At 58.3% G+C, this 16,588-nt stretch overlaps 1 protein-coding gene across 6 annotated transcripts in view; it reads left to right on the forward strand.

The window, feature by feature from the left end:
• BMP1 (bone morphogenetic protein 1) overlaps positions 1–13,995 on the forward strand; it is a 38,140-nt gene extending 24,145 nt beyond the window's left edge. For 3 of the 6 annotated variants that reach the window (XM_039868049.1, XM_039868048.1, XM_039868050.1), the window contains 8 exons: positions 219–344; positions 1,083–1,243; positions 1,653–1,833; positions 5,709–5,834; positions 8,988–9,115; positions 9,497–9,710; positions 11,311–11,561; positions 13,449–13,995. In XM_039868049.1, the coding sequence (XP_039723983.1) occupies positions 219–344; positions 1,083–1,243; positions 1,653–1,833; positions 5,709–5,834; positions 8,988–9,115; positions 9,497–9,710; positions 11,311–11,561; positions 13,449–13,583 (1,322 nt within the window). In that variant the 3' untranslated portion in view covers positions 13,584–13,995. Of the gene's footprint in view, positions 1–218; positions 345–1,082; positions 1,244–1,652; positions 1,834–3,365; positions 3,488–5,032; positions 5,450–5,708; positions 5,835–8,987; positions 9,116–9,496; positions 9,711–11,310; positions 11,562–13,448 lie in introns of those variants that run through there. The other 3 variants (XR_005653929.1, XR_005653930.1, XM_039868051.1) reach the window with 3 other exon arrangements.
• The last annotated feature ends 2,593 nt before the right edge of the window (positions 13,996–16,588 follow it).

Consider the following 16,588-nt stretch of genomic DNA (forward strand, 5'->3'; position numbering starts at 1 on the left):
GGGGACTGAGTGGGTCCTGAGTGGCCATGGAGGGCTGGGTGGGGCCAGGTGGCCATAGTTTTAGAGCTGAGTGGCTCAAAGCTGACTTCCTGCTCCGGAATGGGGCCAGGGGAGGTCACAGGAAGCCTGAGGGACGCTGGACTTGACTCTTAAGCAGAAAGCAAGAGGAGGGACCCAGGCCCTGGGAGGCACTGACACTCTTTCCTTCCAACTGGCAGAGGTGGACGAGTGCTCTCGGCCCAACCGCGGGGGCTGTGAGCAGCGGTGCCTCAACACCCTGGGCAGCTACAAGTGCAGCTGTGACCCTGGGTACGAGCTGGCCCCGGACAAGCGCCGCTGCGAGGGTGAGTGCCCCCAGGCTGCCGCAGAACTCCGCTCCCTCCCGGGCTCCGAACCCTCCCCAGATCCCTCGCGCCCTTGGACAGACCCCCTCCTGGGACAGCCGGGGCTCCCACGCACTTTCTTCACCGCTCACGCGTGAGGGATACATTTCATATTTCCATCCCCTAGAACGCACTGTCACCAGAGGTGAGTGAGGTACTCTGGTTTTTTCTTTTTTTTCCATTCCGCTTCTGTTTTTGGAATGCTGATGTTGACCTGCTGATTGATTTCATCACCCACCAGGAAGTCATTATCTCCAATTTGGAAACCGCTGTTCTCAGACAGGCACTGAGTTTCGGCCTCTCTCTGTAAATGTTCTCGAGAGGCTGGTGACAGCACACTGTGGCTCACTGACTCCAGCTCAGCCCCATCTCGCTGAATGGCTTTTTTCTACTCAACTCTGAGCAGCCTCCGCTCCGTGCCTCCCAGTCCGCACTGCCCACTGGCTCTGCCTCCCTGGAGCCCCTCACTCTCCCTGCCTCTCTCAGCGGACACCCTGGCCTGCATAAAATAGAAGTGGCCGCGTACACATTCAGCTCCTGGTACTTTGAAGACACTTGTCCCCCATCTCATGCCTCCTTCTCTATGCTCTGGAGAGACCAGACCCAAGCCCCCGGCTCCTCCTTAAGGCACCCCAGCCCACAGCTTGTGCCCTTCATCACCTTCTCTGGAAGGTGATGCCACCTCCCTTGTGCCCCCAGCTGCCTGTGGTGGGTTCCTCACCAAGCTCAACGGCTCCATCACCAGCCCGGGCTGGCCCAAGGAGTACCCTCCTAACAAAAACTGCATCTGGCAGTTGGTGGCCCCTACCCAGTACCGCATCTCCCTGCAGTTTGACTTCTTTGAGACCGAGGGCAATGACGTAAGTGCCTCCCGGGGCTGAGACACAAGAAAGTCTGAGACGTGGGAGCCTGGCTCAGTACCTGCTTCCTACCCTCTGAAAGAAGTACGCCAAGAGCGTAGAGGGGTGAGGGATTCAGGAAAGCAGAGGGGCTCAAGGAAGAAGGTCTTGAAGACCAGGGAGCATGCGGCATGTGGAAATAAAGGATGTGGTGTCAGGAAGCCTACGGAGGGAGGCAAGTCTGGGACTTGTGTGGGGAATACCAGAGGATCCATCTGATGACAGTACGGTGGCACTGTTTTGAGCTGTCAGATTCAGTAAAGCAGGTAACCTAAGGTGAAAGGACTCACAGAACAGGAAGCCTGCTGAGTGGGGGTGGTCAGGAGAGGCTTCCTGGAGGAGGTGGGCCTGGAGCTGTGCTGCCCTGCAGGTGTGCAAGTACGACTTCGTGGAGGTGCGCAGCGGACTCACAGCCGACTCCAAGCTGCACGGCAAGTTCTGTGGCTCTGAGAAGCCCGAGGTCATCACCTCCCAGTACAACAACATGCGGGTGGAGTTCAAGTCCGACAACACAGTCTCCAAGAAGGGCTTCAAGGCCCACTTCTTCTCAGGTAACCTTGACTCCCCAACCCGCCTCCCTGCTTCCCGCCGCTGCACCCTGCACTCCCAGCCCCGCCTGGTGCCCGAAGCAAGGTCTGTCCCCTGCTCCCCCACTAGCCCTCCACCACCAGGCCAGTCCCTCCATCCTGAACCCCATTATTCCTGAGCCCTCAGGGCTTTACAGCAGCCGGCCTGATGTCTGGCAGTACATAGGCGGGACACAGGCAGGATTCAGACATGCAGAAATGAAGGGAGAAGGCAGTCCAGGTGTCAGGAGCCTGAGAGAGGGCAGGCCTTGGGGGCAGGCAGTTAAGCATGGCCTGGGGACATGAGGTGAATGCGGAGAGCAGGAGGGTGTTTGTTTTGGACTGTGTGGGCCAGATCTCTAATCAGATTCTGCAGGCGCCAAGAGAGTTCATGCGGAGAACTCTCCCTCCAACACTAAAGCCTTCTTGGGTCCAGCATTTACTTTATTGTATATTACTTTATTATTCATTTAAAAATTTTTATCTATTTATTTTATTTATTATTATGGTTGTATTTACTTATTTATGTATCATTTAGTTTATCGAGAGCTTCCACATGTGAAGCTTGAGGTCAGATCCCTTTGACGGCCCCATCTTTGGGTGGCATAGACGGTAGTCAGCCCCACCCTGCCCAGCCTCTCTGAGCTTGACTTCCAGTGCTTCCGGGAGACCTTTGTCCTGCTTTATTCATTCCCCGTGTCTTTGCCCCTGGGGCTAAGCTGTGAGGCAGCTGGTAGTCTTCCCGAAGCAGTAGGACTCGGGACACAGGCAACACAGGGCCGGAGCTTCATGGCCCCGAGTGTGGGAGAGTGGAAGGGCTTCGTGGGGGCAGCCCAGGAATCCTCATCCCCAGCAAGCCTGGTGGGCTGGGCACGGGGCAGCAGGAAGGCAGGAGGCCCACGGCCCATCCATGCTGCCTTCCTTCTCGCCAACTTTGCCCAAGGTCCTGCATCCTCCAGCCCCTTACACCCCTGCCAACCCCACCTGGATGCCGTGCACTGCCCCTGTGTACTGGTTCCCTGCTTGGCATTGCCAAACACCCTGCTCTGCTTAAAGTGCCCACAGCCCCTGACCTCTGCTTGCTGAGACCCTCCCCTTGCAGTCCAAACCCCTTTTCCTTCCTGTGCCCACCTGAAACTCCTATGAGGCACCCCCCAGAGGGCTGAGGGGACTTAACACCTGCTTAGGTGTGGGCTCGGCCCCAGGGAAACCATTACCTGCTTACTCTCCTCTCTTCCTGCCCTTCTGTTTCTCCAGTCTTGGAGGGGGACGGGGATTGAAACCACACCTGTCAGGCCTAACTCCCAGGGCTCTCCACCTGTGATTACTGCCCTGCCCTGACGTGGCACTGTGCCCACCCCACCCTCAGCCCTGCACAAAGATGCGCACACACACGTGCACACCCTCGCGCACACACGCACATTGCCCTGTCGCACAAGAGACCTGCAGAAGACCCTCACCAGTGGGCATCAAGGTCCAGGCCTCAGGGCATGGGGCATCTGACTCTGGCCCCCCAGGAGGGGGCTCTTTGGACTTTTGGGACACCGAGCCAGGAGACTATAAGCCAAGAAGGAGAAGAAAGAGCCTGAAGACCTTCAGTCTGACCCCAGCCACCTTCCGGGGCATTTGGCACTGGAGGGTGAGTGCCATCTCCTTGTCTGGGCTCGTGTCCACCCCACTCCCTGCTCCCGCCCCTCCTGCAACCTGCCCCCTGGCTCCGAGGGGAGGCTGCCCACCCCACCCCCACCCATGGTGTCTGGGCCCCACCATGTCAAGGCCCTGTCCTGGGACGCTAAAGCAGGCCTTCCTCAAGGACTCACTTTTCTCTCATTCATTCATTCCTCCATTCATTTACCCACTCACTCATTCATCGGGCAAGTATTTCTCAACCCCACTATGTACCAGACCCTGGACTTGGTATTTGGGGTGTAAGTACAAGGAAGACATTTCAGGGAAATCTTTGCTCAGTCCATGAGCGGCCAGCATAGTTACTGGCGAGTTCCTAGGGGACACCCCAGGATGGTCATAGGGTGCCCCTCACTCTCACTTTCCTGCAGGGCTAGTGCACAGGCAGTTCCACAGGCCCTCAACCAGGGTCCCTGTGATGCTCTGACTGAGGAGGAGCCCTGCAGTGGGACTTGGGAACTCCACCCCTTGGCCCTGTGCTGCAGACCACAAGGGGTCTGGCCTCCCTGAGAACGGACTGGAGAAGCAGGGCCTTCTGGGAGCCAGTGCTCTAGCCCTCAGGCCCCTCTCCTGACGGAGACCAGGAACAGGGCTCCCCTCGTCACAGACCCCACCTAGATGTTTGAATGCTAGCAGGCATCTTTCTACCTCACAGTTCATCTCTGGAGTTCTGGGTGTCTATTCAATCTACATGCCTTCCCTGAACGCCTGCCTTTGTGCCAGGCACATGGTCCCCAGAGTGACCACAGACAGACTGGCGAATATGTGGGTGTGACATACACGTGCCTCTGTGACCATGTGTTTGTATCAGTGCACACGTGTGTGTGTTCGCGGGAGAGTACATGAGCGGGTCCGCCGGAACGTGAGCAGCCATAGGCGAAAGCACATTTGAGTGTGTTTCTCTTGGTTGCATGTGTACGCAGATGGGGGGATGGTTACTAATGAGTGTGCATGTGTTATCCGTGTCTGCCCGTGTATCTGTGTGTGAGGGGGTTTGTGTATCCTGTGCACACGTATGTGTGAATCTGTGAGCAGTGTCTGTGCCGCCATGTTGGGACGACAGCACATCCGTGAGGGGCTCCCGTGTCTGTGGGTGCGTTGGCGTGAGCGGTGTGTGTCTCACATACTCCGTAGCCGCAGCAGCCAGAATGAGACAGCCGAGCTCGCTCTCTCCGCGGACTGTTGCTCCCCTCTGCCGGAGACCGTTTCTGTCCCCCGGGGTGCAGACCTCATGCCCACCCCTGTAGGCCTGCTCCCTGCCACAGGCTTTCTCCTCATCCGCCCATCCCCTGTCGCTGTGCTCCCACCGCCTGCCACCCCTCTGTGACCTGGCTGCACCGGACATGGCTGTCCTGCATGTGGTCCCTGCTGCCTTCCCGCTCTGCCCCGTGGAGCTGCCGCCAAGGCCCTGGGTCTGGTTTTCACTGCCGTCCCCGTCTGGCCCCTGCCCTCCGCCCCCACCCCTCGGTCCCTTTTCTCCTTCTCTCTCTCGTTTCAGAAAAGAGGCCGGCTCTGCAGCCCCCTCGGGGACGACCCCACCAGCTCAAATTCCGAGTACAGAAAAGAAACCGGACCCCCCAGTGAGGCCTGCCAGGCCTCCCGGACCCTTTGTTACACTCAGGAACCTCACCTTGGACAGAATGGGATGGGGGCTTCGGTGCCGCCCAGCCCCACCTCCGCTCTGCCACTCCGGCCTGCCTCCCTCTGGCCGGACAGAACTGGTGCTCTTTGCCTCCCCACTGTCCCCCTCGTGTGGACAGGGGGTCTTCCCTGCCCCGCTCCCTCCCATTTTGATGGTGTCTGTGACATTTCCTGTTGTGAAGTAAAAGAGGGACCCCTGCGTCCTGCTCCTTTCTCTTGCAGTCTGCTTGTCCATGTGTCTGTTTTTCCACTTGTCCGTCTGTCCAGTAAGCAGGTAATGGTAGAGGGTTCCCATGCCGGTCAGCTCCAGACCTAGGCCTCCCTCCGCCCCCCTCCTCCTTTCTCTCCGCACAGCGGGGCCCCACTCGGCTGGCTCCGCTCTCGACGCAGTGCCGGAGCCCATCGGCCTCTCACTCCCCGCCCAGCCCCCGGGGGGGAGGAAGCCCAGCCAGGCCTCCCACTTCCCCTGGGGTGACCGCCCGGACCTTAGCCCTGTGCAGACCCGGCATCTGCCCTTGTTTGCTCCCCTGCAGACAAGGACGAGTGCTCCAAGGATAATGGCGGCTGCCAGCAAGACTGCGTCAACACCTTCGGCAGCTACGAGTGTCAGTGTCGCAGCGGCTTTGTCCTCCATGACAATAAGCATGACTGCAAGGAAGGTAAGCGATGCCAGTGTCGGGGTCCAGAGCCTGCTGGGCACCTAGCACTGCCTGCGGCGTGTGGACCTGTGGGACCTAAGGCTGGGGAATGGGAGTTCGGAGGCGCCATCTCATTGGGCTCAGTTGATACTCGAGCTGAGTGACCTCTGGGGTCACCCGACTTCACTTCCTGCCGGGTGCATAGATCCCCCTAGTCCTAGCACCATCCGAGCCACATGTACTTCTGGTCTCTCCTGCGTGTCAAGAGAGGAGGAGCTCACAGCTGCCCCCAGTCTCCATTTTTAGGCTGTTCTGGTGGTCGGTGCTTCCTCAAATCCATGTCCAAGTCCCTCTCTTTGAAACCTCCCTCTGGCTGAGAGGCAAGACTGGATAGCAGTTAGGAGCACAGACTCTGGAGCCAGGCTGCCTGGCTCAGCCTTGCCACTCAGCAAGCTGTGCACCCTCGGACAACTGACTTCTCTCTGCACCTTGGTTTGCTCCTGTGTGACATGTAGATGGTAATATCACCCACCTAGTCGGGGCATGGGGCTACAAAGGGGCCCAAGCAGCTCATCACAAGCACAATCGTGCATGTCACTGTTTTTGGTCACACTGCTTATCCTGGGGACACTCAAAAGGGCCGCTGCCTCCCAGACACTGAAGCCCTGCAGATATTTGAAAACAGCCCTCATGTCATCCCCGACCTCATCTGGTACCTTTTGGACATGAAACGACACTGGCCTATTCCAAGGCGTTAATTCCGTTGCGGTCCCTGCCTGCTGGGGACAAACTGGCCCCCCAGCACAATGCAGACTCTCTGCCACTGAATCTCTGTGTGACTTTGGGTGAGTCACTTCACCTCTTTGAGCTTCAGTTTCCTCACCTATGAGATGATAAAAAATGGTACCTGCTTTGCAGGGTACTAAGCCTCGTAGATCATGCTTCGAGCATTTAGCACAGTGGCTGACACATGTATTGTCCTACCATTATCAGGTAGACAACCCAGGTGTAATCAAACTGCTGGCCAGAATAAACAGAATTGAAGCACTCGACAGTGACCCAACACTCAGGGGCTTCCAACCTGGTCACCTCAGGCTCCCCAAATAGAGTTCCTAACTCGTGGAGCCCCCACGTCTTTTAGTTAGAGGGGACCTTATTCTGATGTTGTCTACACTTCATTTTATCTCTGTCCCCTCTGTGAAAAAGAGGGTTTTGCCAAAGAACCCTCAGCGTCAACATCAATGAGAGATAGCAAGAGAGGGTTTAAACTTCTTGGGAAGATGGCCCGTAGAAGCGCTCGTGGTATCTTACTCAAGGGACAGGCTGATTACAAATCAGCCAGTATTTCCTAAACCCCTGAGGAGGTACAGTGCTGTGCCAGGTTCTGTAGGGGATTCAAGAAAGGAGGGAGGCCCCCTGCTCCCAAGGAGACTGCAGTCCAGCTGGGGAGAGAAGTGGGTGTGCAAGAAAAAGTAGAGGTCATGGAAGACCAAGGTAGGAATGGAGGAGGGCTGCGTGTGTAAACACAGGGTCCTGCAGAGGGGCAATGAAACAGCTCGTAGCTCACACAGGGAGGGCCAGGAGATCCACCCGCCTCCACCTGCCTCCACTAGGGCCACTGGACAGCCTTTGACAGCACCACTTCTCTCCTGGTCCTCGGGGCTGTGCACTCACCCCGTGCCCTCACCCTATAGGTACAGCTGTACGGCCTGCACCCCACCCATCCCTTTCTTCGCCCCAGCCCTGCAGTGCACTGGCTGCCCACTTTTCCTAGAGGGACCTAGACTGGATGATAATAAGGAATAATGAGTACCAGCTTTTAAATTTCTTTGGGAGGCCACACTTTTCAGAGGCAGAAAGCAGATGGCTGGCAGCGGATCAAGGAGCCATAAGTAGTGAGGATGTGGTGATAGAAAGTTTTCCTGGAGCTTGGCTGAGAAGAATAGGAGAGAGGCTGGGTGGCAGCTGGAGGGGAATACAGGGCGGGGGGAGAGCTGGTTTAGGAAGCGCACGGCTCAGGAAGGCTCAGGCTGGCAGAGCTGGCAGAGGGTGAGAGTGGGCAATTTGTGGTACACGGTTCTGCAGATGGTGGGCAGCGATGAGCTCCAGCTCACAGAAAGAGAATCCATTCCAGCCAGAGAGGAGGGGCGCCTTCTCTGAGACAGGGAAGGAGAGACGGTGGAGGCAGGGAAAGAGAGCTGGCGGGTCGGGTCTGGCAGTGGAGACCCTTCACATCTGAGGCCCTGATTTCCTCAGGGAGGCAGGAGGGGAGGTGGTCTGCTGGGAGGTGAGAGGGTGAAGGTGTGGAGCCACTGCTGAGGAGGCGAGAGATGGAGCTGGCGAAAGACAAATCCAAGAGTGTCAAGTGGTTTGGGGCCCACCGCGATTGGCAACTACGGACAGGGTTTTCCAGGATGGCCCAGCGGAAGCGTGGCGTGCTGATGAGCAGTCAGGCCGGTCGGCCACGTAGTCCAGCTGGATAGGGAAGCAAGTTAAGTCAATCAGGGAGGGAACACTGAGAGAAACTGGAAGGATCGGGGCCTTGGAGCTCTCTCTAAAGTTGAGAAAGCGCTGTTGGGAAAGCCAGGGCCTGAGTGCTCTGGAAGGACGGGAGGCGGCCATGGAGAGGGGCTGACACCCACCAACCTCGGGTGATGGCACGGCCTGGGGTGAGGTCATGAGCAAGGGTGCTTCAACAGGAGGGAGATAAGAACCGGTAGAGCTGAGGTCAGAGGCTGAGAGGCCGGCATGGAGGGTGGACCGTCCGCGTGTTTGTTGACATCACCGAGGAGGGCAGCAGGAGTGGGGCGGAGATAACTGAGTCGGGTGCCAAAGTCTTCTGTGAACATGGAGCTGTGGCAGGAGATCAGACAATGACAGCATCGCGGAGGGCGGAGGTGGTGTGGACAAATGACGTCAACGGTCCAGAGGTCTACACTGGGGCACCTGTGAGCGTGGCTCTATGGATGCTGCCAGGTGGGGCCGCTCTTGGAAACAACCAGCTGTTTCCCCGGGTGTGAGCAACTAATGTAAGTTCAGTCAGTTTTTACATGGGGGACAAAAGAGAGAAGAAGTGAAGTGGACAGGAAGGAGGGACTTTCTTCTCTTCTGCATAGGAGGCAGTGGAACATTGGGGTCCCTGCTGATCCCCTTCCTCTCGCTCACCTCCCACAGCCGGCTGTGACCACAAGGTGACATCCACCAGTGGCACCATCACCAGCCCCAACTGGCCTGACAAATATCCCAGCAAGAAGGAGTGTACCTGGGCTATCTCAAGTACCCCTGGGCACCGGGTCAAGCTGGTAAGGCGCCCACTCACCAGCCTACGTGGGCGCCCTAGTCCCCCATGTGGCCATCACCTATTTCCTGTCAACTCCGAAGCCCTGGGTCACTCAGATGCTCTGCCCAGAGCAGTGTCGGCTATAGGCTGATGGCCTGGCCCAGCCCACAGGGCTGCCATCCTGTGCGAACCCCAGTCTGGTCTGGACAGAGGCCCTTCTCCGGTGTACACTGGGGGTGTCCTTGCCACCTCCCCATTCCCGGGTCTTGCCTCACTGCCATTCACCAGCAGTGGCCACTCCCCCGGGAACCTATGAGCTGCAGTCTGGAGGCCTGGGGCTGGGGCCACCTGCTGCCCACCCCAGACACATTCCTAACTTGCCCTCCTGCCCCGTGTCCCCCAGACCTTACTTGAGATAGACATCGAGTCCCAGCCCGAGTGCGCCTATGACCACCTGGAGGTGTATGACGGGCGTGACGCCAAGGCCCCCATCCTGGGCCGCTTCTGCGGGAGCAAGAAACCGGAGCCCGTCGTGGCCACAGGCAGCCGCATGTTCCTGCGCTTCTTCTCTGACAACTCTGTCCAGAAGAAGGGCTTCCAGGCTTCCCACTCCACAGGTGAGGCCACCGCCGGCCAGGCCGCTGGGCTGCCGGGCTCTCATGCCACCGTTTGTTCTGGAGGCATCTGCCGATCCCAGTGTCACAGGCAGGCCCTGGCGCCGTGGGGGGTCACAGAGAGCTTGGGACGCCGCAGGCCAGTGGAGCCTGCAGCCTGGCTGGAGAGACAGCATGTGCCGAGGGCGAGGCCAAGGGAGCAGAGGGGGAGCTCCCTGGTTGAGGAAGGCAAGGTCCTAATTAAGGACTGTGAAGGGGGCCCTCCAGGGGGCAGTGACAACAGGGGGTAGGGAACCCAGGGATGGGGAGGGGATCTTCAGAGTCCCCAGTGCTAGGACACTTGAGTGTGCAGCTGTCCACCCACATTCCAAACCCCCAAATTTACGGGTTCATTCATTCTATACGTATTTACTAATAGGTAACATGTATGAGGCAGCCTTTTAAGCGCGGGTCACACAATGAACAAAGCAGACGAACATCTTAGTCCTCGAGCAGCTTACTCTGCGTTCATTCGTTCCTTATTTAACAACCATTTATGGAGCTCCGGCCCTATTCAAGAAGGCCCTCGGAGCCCAAGGGAATGCATCAGGCCTGAGCCCTTCATCGCTCCCACCCTGGGAACTCAGTGTCCAGGAATGAGACAGGACTCACACAGATAATTACTTCAGGAGACAAACGTGATAAGGGCAGAGCTCTGGGTGTGACTGGTGGGGTCATTCCAGCAGGGGGAGGAGCCCGAGGACAGTCATAGCCCTAGGATAGCTCTGGGTGTATACAGGTGACCAGAAGTCACTTGGTTTAGCCAGAGCAATAGAGGCATGAGGCCAGGATCGAATTGGGAACGGGCAGAGAAAGGCTGGAGGAAAGTTCTGGGAGGCCTGTAATGTCAGACAGAGTGTCAGACCGGGCTTCCTAGGCTCCTTGTAGGTAGGTCTTCAGCCACCTGCTGGGGAGTCCCTAGGGCTGATGAGCTTACCCTCCCCACCTTCAACTCAGCCCCTGCCCTAAGCCCCGCCACTGACCCTTCCAGGGAGAGGTGAGTACCAGGTGTCCTAGAGGCCGATGGTGTCCCCAGGAGGGTGGCTGCTGTTGGCCCTGCCCCGCATGCTTTTTTTTCTCCTCCCAGCACAAGGTCACAGAATGGAGGCTGGAACTCCATCCGGCCCTCAGACCTGCTGTGTTTGGCCCATGCTTTGTTTTTAAAAAAATGTGAGCCAGCATTTAAAAATCAGGAGTTTTTGTGTAAAATCTAGATGTACGCCCTCTTTCCTAAGAATGGAGGCTCCAGCAGCGCAGAGCCCACATGCATCCATGACAGCCATCGGCTGGAGCAAACTAGCAATGTCCTCTTTCAACAAGCCTGCCGTCCTCAGCCTCCGCTGAGCTGCCCCTGCCCTGTGTGTGTTCCCGGCCTCCGTGGGCCCCAACCAGAGGCAGAGCAGCAGTCACGTGTTCTGGGCCAGATCCTGGGCCAGGTCCAAGCCCAGCTCTCGCCAGCCACGTGGCCTCTCCCAGGGCCTCCAGCCAGTAGAGCCAGCGTGGTGAGGTGCGGCGCCTGCCGGTGGCCACACTCAGGGAGTGATGGGCCCTCTTGTCCCTGCAGAGTGTGGAGGCCAGGTGCGGGCTGAGGTGAAGTCCAAGGATCTTTACTCCCACGCCCAGTTTGGTGACAACAACTACCCCGGGGGGGTGGACTGCGAGTGGGTCATCGTCGCGGAGGAAGGCTACGGCGTGGAGCTCGTATTCCAGACCTTCGAGGTGGAAGAGGAGACCGACTGTGGCTACGACTACATGGAGCTCTTCGATGGCTATGACAGCACAGCCCCCAGGCTGGGGCGCTACTGCGGCTCAGGGGTGAGGCCCCGCAGACTCCCCAACCCACGGACCTGGTGCCAGCCCGTGCCCCTGCAGGCTTGGGGCGCTGGCCCTCGACTGGAGCCGGGAGACCCAGCCTGCTGGGTGGCTGCTGGCAGCGGCCTGCCCTGCCCTGCCCTGGGCTGTCCCCGCCCTGGGCTGTCCCCGCCCAGTCAACCCAGTCCTTTTGGGGCAACACAGAGATTCCTGCAGCCTCCAAGACAGGCCCTGCCCTCACCCAAGCCTGCTCAACACTGCTTTGGTTGAGCCTCCAGGGCAGCTTGCATCCAGGGAGGAAGGTGGAGGATGGAGTTCTCTCGGCTCCCCCCGCCCCCGCCCCCCGTTCCCTTGTCCCAGTCTCAAGGCAGCTAGCTCACTGGGACTCGGATTGGGGTCAGAGCTTGGGGCCATAGCCAGGGCTGGGCCTGAGCTGAGCCCCACTAACCAACCATTTTGGCCGAGCTGTAAAAACACCCTGATCTCTTCCACGGCCAGCTTCTCCTCTCCCGGAGAGGCCAGTGGTCCCAAAGCCATTGGTGCTGCTGTCCAAGCAGATGCCACACATGCAGTGTGCTTGACGGGGTTTTAACTAAGGCCACAGGAAAACCACAAAGGTGGATCTATTTTCCTCCCAGTCACAGCTTGTGGCTTCTTTTGTTTTTGTTTTTTGAATTTTGTCCTCCAGAGAACACTGTCTTCTTCCCATTCCATTCCACACACACACACACACACACACACACACACACACACGCAGGCACTCACACTCATGCACACACCCAGACACACCTTCCTCCCGTCACTTCAGTGGTCCCCACCTCTCACTGCTGTGCTCCAGGCAGCCCGCGTGCCCCAGGAAGGGCGAAACTTTCCAGAGCTGCATCAGCTGCTGGAGCCAGCGTTGTGGCAAACCTCCCCTTAGGAGCAGAGCTCCAGCCTCTCTCTGTTGAGTAGCAAGAACTAGGCAGGGTGAGAGGTGGGGAGGTGGGGCAGGGAGCGGAGCACACAGCCTCCTTGCCTGTCTGACTCAGTGGCTCTGGAGTCCCCTGGGTACCAAGCTGTTGTCCTCTCCCCCACTTTACCCTATGTAACTCTTGATCTGGCACATTTGGGTGTCTCAGGTAGCTTTTTCCAGAGATTTCCACCAGGCTGGGACCCGGGGAAGGAACCCAATCCCGTCAGGGCTTCCTGGCGTGGTTGCTGCAAATGTCCCCAAGGTTCTCAAAAACGATCCTTTCTACATCCTGAGGGCCAGGGCATCTGTGTGCTAGTGCTCTGTGGGTGGCTCTCACTCTGAGGGCCTGCATGCAGAGGTGAGGAGAGACTTGCAGGAGCCTGGGAAGGGGTGTCACCTGGAGCTGACGATGGCCAGAACCAGGGGCAGTTAGGAGGGAGGCAGCCGAGTCCGGGTCTGGGGGACCTAGCCATCCGGTCTTCAAGAAACAGCTGGGACACCGATAAGGTAGCCTCTCAGAGAACCTGCTCCCTTTGCAGAATTCTTCACAACCATCCACTCATGTGCCCCGACCCCTAGCCCTTCTAGGCATGAAGAGCAGGTAGCATTTGGTCCTGTTTGCACTTGAAGGAAGCAAAACCCAAAGAGACAGTGCCTTGCCTAAACTTCGCAACTAACTAGTTAGTAGCAGAGCTGGGTTGAGAATGGCAGTCCGACTCTGGACTTAAGACAAGCTCCTCTGCCCCCTGCTTTCTGTCCTCCTCTGGGTTCCCCATTAAACTCCCCTTAAAAGGGTCTTCCTCCTGCTTCCAGGGGCTGCAGGATCTGGTGAAAGTCGGAGCTGCCACCTTCCTTAGAGCTGGGGACTTTGGGGAGGGAAAATAGCAGCCCTGGCTCCTGTCCTCAGCCTCACGCACAGGCCTTTGCTCTGTCAGCCCCCGGAGGAGGTGTACTCGGCAGGAGACTCTGTCCTGGTGAGATTCCACTCCGACGACACCATCACCAAAAAAGGCTTCCACCTGCGCTACACCAGCACCAAGTTTCAAGACACGCTGCACAGCAGGAAGTGACCACTGCCCTCGCACGTCGGCAGGGACACAAGGCCTGCTGCCCTTGGTCACCTGGACCAGACAGTGGGGGCGCACAGAAGGTGGGCATCCCATCCCTGCCCCCGAGGCTCCAGGACCTGCAGGGCCGATGGTCCAGGTGAGGCTGTCCTCAGGAGGCGGGGACTTGGACTACTTCATGAGCCACTTCCCCAGACCCCTTCCTCCCCCGCCCCCACCAGAGTGAGGGGCCAGGGCCAGGAAACCAGAGCGTTCACTGAGACACTTGAAGTGGCCATTCTTCCGTGGGGGCCGGCCGGTGGGGAGAGGGTCTGTCAGCTGGACCCGCCCACCTTCCCTGCCCATCTCTACGCGCTGGATTGTGTATAGCCGGTGCGTATCCTCATTGTAATATACATGTCCCAGCCCTTCCCCAGCCTCGTTTGGTTTTATTTTAAACCCCCACTTCCCGCAGTTTCCTGGGGCGTGAGTTTCTGTACGTGTCCCACAGGAGCCATAGTGGGGGGTGGGTGAAGGGGAGGGGTGGGGAGCAAGACAGGGCTTCTCTCAGGCCCAGTGGCTGGTCAGCCACACCAGGGCATCCCAGCCAATAAACCGAAAGTGTTACAGCCGGTATCCTGTGCCAGATGCTGTCTGGGACGTGGTGGGAGCGGGCGGGGGAGTCTCGTTCCAGATGTGCAGGCTCGCTGTGTCTGGAGTGGCCCCCGGCCAGGACACCTGGCCTTACTGGCTGCCCTTCCTCTTTTCTATTTCAGGACCCCTGAGGGTGTGATTTCACACTCGGGCACACATAAACACAGCCGCCTCACACACCAGCCTGTAGGCACCCCGGGTACACACACTGCACATAACCCTCCCTCACAATGGGAGGGGTGGAACATTCTGTAAAAGGCTGTTTGGTGGGGAGGGAGGAGGTATGCAAGAAGGGATAGTTGTGTGTCTGTCCATCCGGTATCCAGCTAGGTTTTTTGCCTCTGTGTTTGAGGAAGGGTGGGCTGTGAGGGTGTCTGGCTATGGGAGCTCATCAGAAGCCAGAACACTGGCATCAGCCCGAGCAGACCCACTAGCTGGCCCCAGTGCCTGCCTTCCTGAAGGTCAGCCACGGAGTCTGGCCCCTGTGGGTCCTTCTCTTCTCATGGAGACAAGAGCCAGACACTGAGCAAACATTCCAGCTCCAGCCCCCTCTCCCAAGGCGACCCAAGGCTGTCTCTTGTCTGGCTTCCTCCTTCTCGCCATTGCCCCTTCCCTCCCAGCCAGCCAGGGAGGTTCAGACCGGTCTCCCAGAGGCCAAGAGGAGAGAAACCACCTCCCTGCTCTTTCCCTTCAGAGGAGCTTCTCTCTCCTCTTTCTCTACATGTATCTCACAGGGAAAGAAAGGCAAGAGAGAACCCAGGTTCTGATACCTGGTTTAGCCACTCTTAGATTCTGGAGAGAACGGGCAGCTTGCTCCAAGCCCTGGGGCAACCCACGAGCCTTCAGTAGGACTGTAGGTCTTTTACTGGCCCCAAACTGCTCCCTATAGCAGGGGCAAGTGCTGTGCCAGATGTGGTGGGACTCTGTGGGGAGACCCACCCCCAGGGATCACTATGGCATCATGTGCCCCACATTGGCCCTTTAAGCAGAAAGCAGTAGTGGAAACCAGACACATTGCTAGTACCCAATGTACGTGAAGGACCCCGCTCCTTCCAGGAAGCCAGCCTGCTCCCATGGTCAGGCTGCAGCCCTGTCGTCCAGTCCTGACCGCAGGTGAGGCCACGAAGCCCTGTAAGGGAGTGGGTGATGGCTGGAGGGGGTTACTGCTTATTGCTCCAGTGAGGTCACAAGCTGAGAGGTCACAGCCACCCCTCCCTGCCTCCACCTCCTCTGAGTAGGATGCTCAGGACAGCCTGGAGGGCCACGAGGAGAATGACGAGGCCCCTAAACCACTGGAGCCGCCTGGGCGTCTCACCCAGACACTTTGCCAACCAGCCTGGCGTCAGCTCCTCCACAGCCAGCTTTGTAGTCAGTGGGCACAGCCCTCCTTGCCAGCCCTCCAGGTTCCTCTGAAGCTGAGAAGACCACATTCCCAGCTCATATGCCACATATCCAGAAGGAGCTGGCATCATAACCTAGTGGAGACTGTGGGGCTCCAGCCCATAGAGACTACCCGTCCTTCACCCCAAACAAGGCCTCTATAAACAAACGCCACAGCCAGAGGCAGCTCAGGATGGCCCCATGCAGCCGCCCGGGCACCTTTCCCAAGGCCATCGCCACCATAGACTTGGATCCCTCAATGATTTAGGGACCCCAGATGATGGCACCTCCCAGTATTCCCTGGGCCCATTTTCAGAGGCTGCCACTGGGTGTTGAAGACTGCTTAGGATCTGGATGCAGGCCATAGATACATACTCCAGAACCTGATGCGTTCTCAGGGCCAACCCACCTCACCACCTTCTGGCTGCTTCAGGTTCTAGACTAAAGCAATTCTAGTGCAGCCACCCGTCAACTCAGGTAAGCTCCTTCAACTGTCTCTAAGCCCCTGAGGGCCCCCTGGAGCCTGAGTGCATGGCCGGCAGTGAAAGAGCCAGAATGGACTGCACCCCTAACCCCAGTAACCAGGTGGCGACAACCAGGTTGAGGCAACCATGTACCCTGGAGCTTGCGTCTCCCCGCTCCAGGAACACCTCTCTAGCCCTGGGAGTTCAGGATGACAGCACCAGCCTGGCAGTCAGGAGACCTGGCTCTGCCATGCTTCATCCTGTGATGTTGCCCAGACGTCCCTGCCTGGGCCTCTGTTCCCCAAGCCTGTGTGTCACCTTTCCCCAGCAGCCCTTCCTGCCAGAGCCAGGGAGAAAATGCAGTGTCCAGTCTCCAGGCAGCCAGAGGGCGGAGATCCGGGCCACTGATGCTGCTGGGGCCCTCAGCAGCGGCGGGGCCTCCAGGGCCCACTGTTGGCTCTACTGTAGAAGGGAAGGTGATGCCCTGCATTGCCCACCACTCCTTTTTCTCTCCGTTTCCCTTCCCCTACC

The sequence above is a fragment of the Pteropus medius genome, unplaced genomic scaffold (assembly GCF_902729225.1).
Source record: "Pteropus medius unplaced genomic scaffold, Ma_sr-lr_union100, whole genome shotgun sequence".
In the NCBI taxonomy this organism is placed as follows: domain Eukaryota; kingdom Metazoa; phylum Chordata; class Mammalia; order Chiroptera; family Pteropodidae; genus Pteropus; species Pteropus medius.